The sequence below is a fragment of the Papilio machaon genome, chromosome 23, assembly GCF_912999745.1.
Source record: "Papilio machaon chromosome 23, ilPapMach1.1, whole genome shotgun sequence".
In the NCBI taxonomy this organism is placed as follows: domain Eukaryota; kingdom Metazoa; phylum Arthropoda; class Insecta; order Lepidoptera; family Papilionidae; genus Papilio; species Papilio machaon.
The window spans coordinates 4351189-4364471 of record NC_060008.1 but is presented as its reverse complement, the minus strand read 5'-3'; the positions used below and the strand labels follow the sequence as shown (position 1 = coordinate 4364471).

Below are 13283 nucleotides of genomic sequence, written 5' to 3'. Positions count from 1 at the left end.
CATTGGTTCCTTCACTAATTAATCGAAAGGAACTTCGTTTCATCCGGGTGTCCCTTGACACCTCTCAAGTTTTTTTTTTTTCATTACAGATTTAAGAATAATTTCAAATAGACTCACATATGTTCGATTAATTTAAGATTATGAGGCTAATGGATAGCTTTTATTTCGGCCAGTAATATAATCATAGCAATAGGAAATAGTATGATTTAATATAAAACATATCACGTCTAAGGCGTCTGCATAGTTACGGATAAAGAACGATAAATCACACGAGGTCTCTGGCAAATGTAGGTGAATTTATACCGAAATTTAGTGCGAAATCTTGCCAAAAATGTTCCAACATTTATTGTAAGAAAAATTGGTACCAACGTTTTATATGTGGTGACCAACTTTTATAAAATAATTAGCTAAATAAAAATTAACCTTCTCAATAATTCTGCTGATGTTATTATAATTCAGATCTAATGAAATAAACATTTCTCTTTAAGATTTCTAAAAGGTTTAAAGTTTGTAACTGTTTGAGGAGTTCACAGATTAACCACGTTTAAAGGCCGGCTACTTATCTGCGGTTTCTCTGTTGATAGGAAAGTCTATGGACGTCGGATCAATAAATATTGGTCGATCCACTGCTCGTTTTCCCATTCTCAAAGTATTTTAGTGACATAATACTTAGTTCAACTTGTTAAATTAGGTGGCACTATTCAAAGATTCACGAAGTGCTTGTATCCTATTTACTTCAACTACATTCTGCGGCCGCTTGCTTTGTCATCTTGGAAACGGCAAATTCATGTAATTGAATTATTTAATACATTCTCCAAAGTTTCCATTCTTAAGAATATTAACCCTTCACTTGCACAGAATGGGGTCGTTCACCCCACCATAAATATTTACAGCATGACGACAGCACAACCCTTAAACACGATAAATTGCCACTGAAGTTGCCAATTCTCGAATTATTGTAGCGAAAGCCGCTCGATTGATTTCTGTGTTCGTAGTCCGCGTGAAGGCGAAATCCCGAGCTATGATGCTATAAATCTCTTCGCAAATTCAGATTATGCCAAACATTTCAAGTTTGCAGAAGCTTCGCGCTGTAGAATCGTTCGGTTGAACTTGATACATTATTTATTCTAACTTCACGCCTGCCTTTTGTTTATCGGCTTACATTTCTATTTTGGTCTTCGCTTTTATATTATTTTTTCTTTGTTTTAATTGATCAAACACGATTAACACCTTGATCCTCAGTAATCTTATTAAGTCTGTTTTAAATAGTTACACTGCGTAAAATATAGGATTTTGTTTGTTTGACTAATTTCGCAATAAACCTATCTTCTGTGCAATGCAGTCAGTTGTAAATTCACTTGTTACTACTATGCTAGTATAGTACGGTTATTTACCGAATCGGATCAAATCTTTGAGCTCTCTAACAGTCGACTTGTCACGCCGCTGGTCTGTCGCCTGAACTTTTGACGTGACCGATATCAAATCGTAAATCGAATCGCTTTCAAATTTCTGCCCGTCAATTTCTAGTAGCCGAAATATGCTGTATGCATGCGTCTGGGAATATCGGGTTTCAATTTACTATTCTCCTAAATTAAGAGATTTACAGGTGCTATACTACCTTTAAATGAGAAAATAGTAAGAAAAGTTATTTAAAAAAAATGTAATTTCTTTAAAATGCATAAATTAAACTAAGATACCTTCATTTTTAATCAATTTTAAATCTTTTCCAATCTTATTAATGGATGAACTTGGTCTTTCGTTTCCGATATATTTTTTAAAGTTATAAAATCGTTGTAGCACACCACGTGGCCTAGTTTTCGTCGTATAAATAAAAATCTTAACATCTTTGCTTGAAGTGTGAAGTCATATATTACGGTGGCATTTGAATCGTAAGCAGATTGTTGGGATTTGGGTAATGCGAGCGTTTTAAAATCCCGCCCTAAGCATGATTGAAACATTAATTCGCTGCTGTCAAAACGAACAAATCCGTAATGTGGAATAGGGCACAAGTGAGTAGCAACTGGCGGACGAAAAGCACTAATTGCAATCTATATTATAAAAAATATAATTCAGCAAAATTGTAATTTAAAATTACATTTGAACTATAAAATATAAGTTAAGTAATGTTGAAATGTAATATTACCATTCGTTACGTCCGTAACCCAAAGGGGAAGGCAAAGACCAAGGATCTCCATTGGATCTACTTTACGTATATCGCTTCCGCTTATGACTTACGCGCCGCCATGTGGATATTTTGCAAAGTACAGCCCTGAGCGGGCACAGTTTCCGAGAGACGACCATTAATCTAAACCGCTATTGTTTTGCAAAACTACACTCGCATTGTTCCACGGATCGCTTCTTGTTTTATTTATATTTTTATTGAACGTACATCCCGACTGGGGGGAATCGGTCGTATTGTATATAGATTTTTCATTTCGCCCGCCGTATGGAAGTTGTTTCTTGACCACGGCAACCGATTGCAGTGCGATTGGCTTTTTCAATGTTTTGTTTTATTTTTTTTTATCTGTATTTTAAAATAAAGCGGGTCACTGCAGCTTCCAATAAGTAAGATTGTTTTACTTTAACCGACTGAAAGATTTTTCTGATTTTTTTCTAGAAAAATAATCATCTTTTTAAATGCCCCCTTATATATGCAACGTTCTGCTTTGTTCATTGAATAGCTTTTTAAAGGCGAACATATTATTTATTATGCTAAATACGCTTTCATTGGTTTCACTTACCTTGCCTTGCTTAATAATTATTATAAGTTTTAATATTATTGATGATAGAAATAGCGGCGTAGGAGAAAAGTATGCGTCGATTGTTGGGGTGCATTAAAATAATGAATGAAGAATTTCCAGCCAAATTTATGTTTCAAAAGTCTAGACTAATAAGTCATATTTATCTTGAGTATTAATATCCTTAAGATCGTCTGAGTTTTCCAGTAATTCAAGAACTCAATATGCGATGCGGGTACAGTTCGAGGGCGTTTATTTCGTACCCATTTCGGTAAAAATGACATTTGATTCTGTTTTGTGATACTTATTTTGACACATACTGTCATCCTTTACATTTTCTTTGAAAAAACAGAGAACTTTATGTTGTTAATACAAGTGTGGGTACTGGGTAGTCGAAAAATACAGATAAGAACATTTACACGTGCTAGATTATAGCTCATGGTGACAGTTTAGTGTTTCTTTCCGATCTGAAGTGGGAAGCGAATTTAATTCTTTGACTGTACACAGACTTATCTTAGTTAAATAATGTAAAATTTAAATATTACTCGAAAGTCAACAGACGGTAATTAGCAGGTACTCAAAGTTACAGCATAGTGTAATAAAAACTAGAGTGATTTTTTTTAATATTCCAGGCCAGCGGTTTTAATTAACCGAAATGTTTTTCGGACGCTACGGTAGAGAGTTACGTGAATTATTAAATTTGCATTAAAAATGTAGTTTAGGTAAAGCGTAACGTGTATTTTTTTTAATCGAGTCAAGAAGCGCTTTACGCTGTAGCGGTATTGAGATAAAGTTTAAGCGTCCCTTAATTTTATTTCTGACGCTTTAAAGCGGAAAATAGTTTACGGTAAGTTTTTATCGCAAAGCTTTAACTTTTTGAAGTGGTCTGTGATAGTTGAGTAGTAAAATGTATGGGTTAAAATTGAAAGTATCAAAATTCGAATATCGCCATACAATTAAACTATGACAGGTTAAAAAAAACTTTTACTTAACTTTAACTCATGTCATTGTGTATATAACATGTGACTTTAATTTCAAATAATATTACAATCTTACTAATATTATAAATGCGAAAGTATAGATGGATCGATGGATGGATGTTTGAAGGTATCTCCGGAACGGCTCAACAGATTTTGATGAAATTTGCCACAGATGTAGAGCATAGTGTGGAAGAACACATAGGCTACTTATTATGTTTTTTGTTATTCTGCGCTATAAATTCATATGCTTCACTATAATCGAACTTACGGCTTTGAGTTTTATTATCAAATAACTATAATAAATAGGTATAACTACGCTCGTTAGTCCACGTTCCACAAGTTCGATTCCGCATCGAACGAAATTTCAATTTAAATTCCTCGCAGCCTGTTAGCTCACAATCCTATGTTAAAATATGTACATACGTGAGTTAATTTTCTCCCATAAATTGTCACGTGTGTCGACCAACTAAACCACATACGAACGAATATCGCTCGATTTCAATAAAGTGCAAATTTGCACGACATTGCAATAATCCCCCCCCCCCCCTTGCTCCCAGCGTATAGGGACGTATTCAGAATTTTAAAATTCTGTCTCCGTTCTAAATTCTCACAGATTTCGCGATATACGAACTAGTTGAACCATGTCATTGAACTCATGGTGTTCAGTATAACGTGACCCCTGTGGCAATGGTCACCGCGACTTATCCGAGATCTTAGTAGATTATGCTGCGTGTATGGAAATCAGAAAAATTGGCAAAACGCCCGCTGCCTCGACGCCCGCTTTATTTTCGCGACGTTAACCGCATTTTAATGAATCGTTTCGTGGAAAAAATAACCATCTAGATGGACCCCGCATAATTATACTCAATGACCGTGTTTACGTAAACTTACAGCTGTAAAAGCTCGAGACATTAGACGATAAAAAGTGGACAGCGAACTTTTTGAATTTATAAATGAATTCATTGCCCTAATTAGTAACTTCTTGGTGGTGGTCCATAGATGTTATGATGTTGACCAACAACTAATCTAATCGAAGATCTAATGGCCATAATGAGTTTTCCAAATATTTTTCATCTTGATACATAAAATGTTTGTCTCAGTATACTTTACTTACTGAACAATTTATTAGTAAGACTGTTGATAAAGTATGGATTTTCCTTTTGTATGGATAATATTTTTTAAAGTTTCAAGCTGTCTTTAACTCGACGCCCCACTTCAATGAAGAATTTGTGAGAGTTCAAGCAGATTTGTTCCACTTTTAGAAGGCGCCGGGCATTTTTAATTATCCGGCTTGGAAACTTTATATACTATTATATCTAAATACTGGCACAATTATACTTTGATGCTAACTGTTTAAAAAAAAGTTATTCACATTCTATTTTCAAATCACGCCCTTCGATTCTTCGACAATTTTACGAATTTTGTATACTTTGGTCTCTTTTTTTTCAAAGTAAATGAGAAGGATGAAAACATGTTTTGTATATTTGTTTCGGCAGTGGACACTAATGGTAATTCGGAGCAGAATAGGTGTTCCATATTTAAACATCGATCCTGAAATATAACGGAAACACGCGGTTAATTTGTTTTGGTTCTCGTAATAAAATTAATGTCGGCAGTAAAAAACAAATCTGGATTGGAGACCGTTAAATTGTGAGCTCTAAAAACTTCGGTAGCAACGTTTATTTGCTTAGAAAGAGATTCCAGCTACTGGAATCCTAAAGATAAGAAAGTGACTTTTGAAAGATGAATTGTCTTCGATTTGCTACTTGAATGATTTAAAGATCGACTCTAAAATATTTGCCGAAGACAAAATCACTGATTTAATTTTGCAAAAAAAAAATATTTGGATATAGGGGAATAAGATTTTTTCTTAGTCTGTGTCCAGATTTTCGCCGCAAATATTAGATTTCCAAGCTGGCCGTTTCTAACGTGACGTTGCAAAGACACTTTTATTAAAGTCTGAGTGGATTTAAGCGCACATGTTTTACGTAACTTACATTCTAACTGAAACCCATTTCATCATAGACCTTACTTGTATTTTCGAAGATAGTACAAACAAATAATCCCTAATAATATTTTGAAATTTACTATTTTTTAGAGTACTTACCCTTTGTTTAAACTAGGTAGCGATTCCCTAAGTTTTCTTTTTAAATAAAGCCAGTTATATGCTACTATATTTGTTAATTAAATAAATGTTTGTGTTTCTGCAGACCGCCGCAGCACCACGGCGCGGCGCTACTCGCGGGGGTCGGCAGCGGGGCGGTGCCGTCGTACGCGCCGCCCGGCCGCGCTTTTTTCACGCCCCCGTTGCCGCCGGAGTATAGGAACCCATTCGCTGATAAGCCGACACTACGAGGTCAGTTTACACTAGCATTTAACAAGAATGTAATCAAGTGTTTATGGTCCGATAGTGCAGAAAATCACAAACGTGGACTTCAGTTTCATTCGTAGTCCATCCAAAGAACGTTCACTAACTGCCTCACTCAGTGTGTTGAAAGATCCATAGATCAGGGATTCTTAAGCTTTATTGTTCATACGTCGAGTCCAAAACTATGATGTGATTATTAAAGCAAGAAAAACCTTACTTACATTTTCACTTTATTAATTACGTACATTCTTCTTTATCTTATAATAATGTACGAGTATGTGCAGGCACAAATACGGACGGGAACAACTATCTCAATCGGCGACCCATCCCGCCGCCGTCGCTCGGGCCGGGACACGACAGGATACCCATCAGGCCGCCGGGACAGGTAAGGCTCTTGTCACTTACGTGTAATGTGGTACAATACTCTATAATGTACTCTCATATAATTTGAATTTAAAAACGTGCCAATAAACATTAAGATGAAGAGAAATACCTGAGGACCACCAACATTATCATGGAGTGACTTAAAGTTGACCTTTAGTCAATTAAGTAACCGAGTAAAAGGCGTCTAATCCAAAATCTTTTCAAAGTCTTCCGATCCCATAACTAGATAATATATTCATATAAACTATGAACTAAGCCAAATATTTTATGTGATTTTCAGGAAACTTCGTCCCCGCAAGTCCCAGCGCCTCCCCCCGCACCGCCAGCGCCTCCGCCCGGCCTCGAGCCGCAGAAGAAAAAGCCACTCAACACTCCCAGTCATAAGGTCGGTATTTGCTTGAATAGAACTATAGGAAAGTTTTAACTTGATTCGTTATCCAATTTATAATTTTATAGGACTTATTGCCGTATTCAGAGACGTTTAACGGTCATTTAATCGGTCCCTTAGTGTAGATTCTAAACTAAATTTACGCTGATGGACGGCAGTTGGTGGTTTTCTCCAATTTGTTGTCTCTATTTGTTCTATTTGGTTGCTTTAATTTTTTTATTTTCTTATTACAGCCTGACGAATTAGACGGCGACATCAAACATGGCACTGATCAGGCAAACTTCACAGACTTCGTGCCCAATTCGCTCAACATCCCGACCATATCTAGGATATTGTCGGGGTCCAATGGGAGGAAGGAGGACATTCCTGATGTACTTCTGCGGACTGTCACCGCGAAGCCACAGCACCAGCCCGAGAAGACATCCAAAAGTGACGTGTTTGTGACTAAAGACACGAGTGTAACCCTCAGTGATTCAAACCGCGATTCATCTACCGAAGGATCGGTTCTAGCCGTGTTAGATCCAGAAATGAATATAGATCGACCGTTAATCATAGATCAGAATGGAGAAACTAACACTAGAAGAAATCTACAATATTCAACAAATAAGGATAGAAACGATAGTAGGAACAACGAGAATTATATGCCAGCGACGACAATTGGCTTCGAATTAAAGGATCCAGAAATGTCGACGGAAAGATATCACAATCTAGCGAATGTGAATTCGGATAAGAAAGTGTTGAAACAGGATCCTAAAAACAATGGCCCGGTTCAGCGTCCCGGTGCTACTTGGCCATTCGCTTGGAATGTTCACATTTACTTAGCAACCGTAATGTTTACAATATTAGCAGTTTATTCAATATTCAAAATCATCTGCTACAACAAATTCACACATCTCTTCACGCAGTATTACTTCATAATACTACATTTGATTCTAGTGTTTGTTTGTCTCATGAGGATATTCTATCTCTGTTACGATCCTTATAATATTAACAATTCTCTGCCGATATTCATCAGTGAAATCTTACTCCATGTTCCAGAAATATTCTTAACTATTGCATTCGCTAGTACAATTCTGTTCCTTATGACCAACAGTGCGAACTACAGAAACAAATGTTGTTCTTTCTTGTTCCGCTCTCGGACTATCATAGTCGGCGGCGGACTTCTCCTCCTAACTTGTGTAACGTTGCATATCTTTGAAAATAGTAATACAATATATAGGACCCCTCAGGGAGTCGAAAAAAGGGTATTAGGACTAACATGTCAGATAATATTTATCATAGTATGCCTTATTTTGGGTCTATGCTATCTATATGTATATAAAATGCTAAAAGCCATTCTTCAGAAGAAAAGTCACAATTATATACATGGATTTCAGAATCTCTATCAAGGGATACACATAAATCTAGCGACCGCGTTGTTGTTCGTGTTAATGGCGACCCTGCAAATATATGGGATAATAGGAATCAATCAAGTCAGCATGACAAAGTTCGATTGGCTGCAGTGGGGCTACCAGTTTTCATTGCGACTCATAGAAATAAGTGTGGTGGCTCTTATTTCGTGGGTGATAAGTCTCAAAATCGGTATCGTAGCCTCACTGCAACACGAAAAAGGTGATGGACAAAAAATTTCCGGATTCTTCCCTTGTACGGCCGGCTCGAGCAACGAGCAATTCGAATCTGACTATCCGACTATATGTAGCACTAACACAAATCTAAAGACGTACACTTTGAGAACCGGGAAACCGGTCTACGAGACCGCCGGCCATCACCCGGTGATGCCGGAACAGTGTTTCGGTGCCAACGTCATGGAACACCAGAGGTTCCAGCTGAGCACATTGGCCGGGAACTGCGATAACAATTCTGGAACTGAGAACTACTCCGGTCACAGTTCCATTGCCAACGCCGGCCACAGCAGTTCCACTGAATCCAGCAACGCCGCATCCGGTCAAGGTGTGACCAACCATTTGATCAAACATCATCCAAACATGGCCGGGTACAACGGCATAGAGTCTGCGTCGGATGACCACTACTCGAACTGCGACCCCGCCATACAGTCCCTGCAGGGCGACGACCCTCTAGACCACGAGTACAATGTCATCCAATATGGCAGCAACAGTGATTTTATCCGTGACATAAAAAATCAAAATTACAACGGCGGGTCGAATAGAAGCTCGCATAATTTCAAACACATGTCTTACGACAGAGTTTCGTCCCGAACGAATAGCAATCCTCGTAAAAAGCACAGAGCGAAGAACAAAAATGTTCAGAATTGTATGACGATGGGCTACGACCCCTCAATGAATCACCATTACCATCAACCACATATGCCCGACGAGTATAGCAATTACAACGCGGAGAACGCGTCCTACCATTCCTCAGGGATACAGACCCTCAACCCTAACAGGAGTTACGAGGCCCCATGCCAACAGATTAGAAGCTCGCAGCGTCGAAACTCGCCTTCCACCGTTATGGTCAATTCCAGTGGAAGTCAAAAACGGGGTAAGGGAAACGGGTTCCCGGATCGACCTAAATCCACAGATCTTTATGGATTCTCGGAGGATCCTAACGATAGGGCGTATCCTTGTGCGTTAGGTACCCCTCAACCGGCGCCGAGGAATTGCAGCTACGAGGCTTCATACTCTCAGCCGCAAGACGAAATCAACCCAAATGAGGGTGGAGGCAGCATGCTGGTTGCTCAGGACGGCTTCGTACGTTTCCGACCACTAGAAGATGGTCCTTCGCAAACCTGATTCACAGTCAATCTGTCGAATGCGACAGAGGACCTAAGTTTCTAACGCTCATTTTCACGTTAAATTCGTGGCATCTCATTGTATAGACATTGTAAATTACTAGATAGGTTTAATACGGGAACCGATTATAACGGCCTTTTGTAAATAGCGTTTTTTTAAGGCCATGTTTATTTAAGTAGTTTCATTTGACTGCAATGCCATTTTTTGTTATCCAGATTGCCCCGTTTATTATTTTGATAACTGTATGGCTAATGCACATATAAGTGAGAAATTGAACACTGGTACGTATAAAGGCAAATTAGCCAGAATTGTAGTGATTTACAGATCATTGTAAGTTTTCTAAAGATTAAGATTTCTAAATAAAAGCATTATAAAGCTAAAGAAATATTGACATGTTAATTCTACCTAACACATACAGACATACAGATTCAATGTGATATTTGGAAGATAGTTTTTTAAATTCCTTCTTATTAATAAATTCAGTGTTAACAATCAAATAAATAAGTACAATATTTGTAAAGTTTTCACTGGTCTGAAGTTAGCAAATAGTCGTTTAAAATTGAAGAATTAAATATATTTGTTCATTTAAGACTTAAATGCGTTTTAGGAGCTAACTTCAGAATTATAATTGTATAACAGACTTTAATGTGGGAGCTAAATATTTTTGCCCTAATTTATTGATGTCCATTTTTTTTGTTATTATTCGTTACTTAATAATTATAAATTTTGCTTATTTTCTATTGTCTATTGTAATTTCAAAATATTAATTTTATAATAAATTACAGCTAAAGTTACGTACATATAAATGTAATCCTGTGTTACCATGTGTAAAAAAAAAATAATTTCGCATCAATTCTCATTCGATACAAGAAAAACAGTACAATTAAATTAAATAAAGCATTCCCTAGTCAATACAAATAAACCCATGGTATTTTATTCCTGCCATTATTCATTTTTTTATTATTATATAAGGTTCCTACGTACATAATTGTAAAAATTAAATATACAGAAAAAAAATTACACCTCAAGGAAACAAATATATAATTTTACTTTCAAATGAAAGTTAAAGTTATTTCATAAAACAATAGCAAACATATAATAGTTTTCAGATATCTTATCTGCTCTTAAGTTCGTGTCGCTGCGCTTGAGCCAACAAGATATTTGAAACGAACTATACAAATGTCTAATTTATAGATTATGACTTACGTAGGGACCGTAAAAATACAACTTTTCTAATAATTGTGTTTAGAAATTATCAATATATTATAATAGAATGTAATTTTCAATAACACAGAAATTATATTGAGGTAGTTGTTACACGAAAATGTTGACAAACATATTTTATAACTATTACAGAAAATATGTGCTCTCAGTAAAAGTTTTTATTAAAATTATTTTCTATAAACAAATCTTCTAAAGTAAATAGGCCTAATTTTAGTCCTCTTCCCCTTCCCTTTTCTTAATTGGAAAGAATGGGAAGGGGAAATAGATTTGGCGGAAGAGGGGACGCATAGGAAGGAGAAATATCCTCTTTCTGTGCGTCCACTTCTCCGTTAATTAAAGATAGGCAATGCATCTGCATTTGCGGATGTCTGGGCAACGGTCGCCTCGCTATTTCGGCGAATCCAGGTGGCCGTTTGCTCGTTTGCCACCTATAAGGTGGCAAACGAGCAAACGATACTTTATAAAAAAAAATCAAGTTTTGAGTTTTCACTGCAAAAACATATGTACAAAACATGTTTCAAAAATGTAGACTCGTGAAGAATTACTAAATAATACATAATTTATCTTTTACTAAGAGCATAGAATTTCATATAAATGTTGGCACGTCACAATAGATAGGTAAAAAAAAATGTATAGTTTAGACGAAATACTAAATAATATTTATAATTGGCAAAATAAAACTTACAAAATAACTGTTATACTTTATAAAAAAAATGGCGATTTATTTCAGTGCTCATATAATTATAATTCCTATGTAAATAAATATTGTAACGTATGGTTTGAGTATTTACACCATACAATGCCACGTTTTTTTTAATTTAATTTACATTAGTGACATAAGTGTATATAACGGGAGACATAGTTACGCCCGTAAATAGGACGTAAACGCGTTCCGTATTTGTTATATATTATATATATTATATATATTTCTTTAATATTTCCAAGACTGTACCTACTTTTATTATATCATTTAACAAAAACTGACATTCACTATGTATAAAAATTAAAAATGTATTAAAATTTATTTGTTGTTTTATTGCTAAACTAGCTGTCGCCCGCGACTTTGGTGCGCGGAATTAAAATAAAACAACTTAAGATGTAGCCTATTTATTTTTCCGGACTATATTTTATACCTTATTTATATTTATACCAAATTTCATTAAGATCCATTAAGCCTTTCTAGAGATACCTTCAAACAAACATTATCCATCCATCCATCTAATTTTATTTTTGTCATAAGAACCTTCTGACAATAACAAACACAACAAAAAAAAGTGAAATCCGTCCAGCTGTTTGCGCGTGATGACGTGACCAAGGGATATAGGGATTCATTTTTATATATAGATAAATACCAGAAAGTTAAATAAAATAAATCTTTATTTCGGTTTTTAAAGTTGTACAATATTTTTTTTTAATTTACAATGATAATGTAATTTTAATTAGTGACGTCTGGAATAAACTAAAAAAAACTAAAGTTATACAAAACTAAAATTAAAATAAATCTAAATTAATTGTTTTACCAATTTTCTTCCCATTGTCTTAGCGATACGAATACAGTCTAGAAACACATGATTTTTAAATAGTCTTTCCTTCTTTCTCTCTCTCTCTCTCTGCCTAGCTCGTATCCCACATGGTGGTGGGGTTGGCTTTTCCAATTAGTTTATAGTCTTTCCTTCTTTATTAATCCATAATATAAATAGTAAATTATTACACACAAAATAATGTATATTAAATTTAAATATATTACGTCATTATATATACAAACAAGTGTAAATATTTACAAATTTAAATCATTCAAATTTCATACAAATTTATCAAAATTTTCAACTACAAAATCTATAAAACATTTTTAATACTAAAAAATAAACTACTACTAAATTTTTGTATATTCTTTATTCCACACTTAAAATTTACAAGGAATTTGTCTAACGCCTTCGAATACTAAGATTTATGCCATCTGTTGACGAAAAATGAAATTATTTGGTTAATTAAAACATGAAACTTCCACTTGACAATAGATGGCGCTATTATTCATTTTTTTATCCAAATCATATACGAAACAAATAATTTGTTCTTGAGACATTCATTGCCTTATCTAATTATATAATATTTTTTTACAGTAAATTTGATTTATTTACAAAACATTTTGAAACAAATACATTTATAAATATAAAGTCGAAAACAAAACATAATTGTAACTACAGTCAAAATCTGTTATAACGACATCGAAGGGACTACTCATATTGAGTCGTAAAAACCGATAGTTGTAACAACCGGTGATAGGTATTAATAGGAAAGATATGTATATAACATTCAGCCAGGACCTTTGATTTTGGTCAATTTAACCGATATGTTGTTCTAAACGATGTCGCTATAAACGGTTTTGACTGTAGTTACAAATGTCCTAAAATAAATCCTAAATAAATAAATACTTCTTAAATTAAAAATAAA

General features: G+C 35.2%; 1 protein-coding gene across 2 annotated transcripts in view; it reads left to right on the top strand.

Annotated features, from left to right (window-relative positions):
• LOC106716885 overlaps positions 1-10023 on the top strand; it is a 322836-nt gene extending 312813 nt beyond the window's left edge. For both annotated transcript variants that reach the window (XM_014510542.2, XM_045683717.1), the window contains 4 exons: positions 5929-6074; positions 6371-6471; positions 6751-6855; positions 7092-10023. In XM_014510542.2, the coding sequence (XP_014366028.1) occupies positions 5929-6074; positions 6371-6471; positions 6751-6855; positions 7092-9608 (2869 nt within the window). In that variant the 3' untranslated portion in view covers positions 9609-10023. The remainder of the gene's footprint in view (positions 1-5928; positions 6075-6370; positions 6472-6750; positions 6856-7091) is intronic.
• Positions 10024-13283: the final 3260 nt, after the last annotated feature.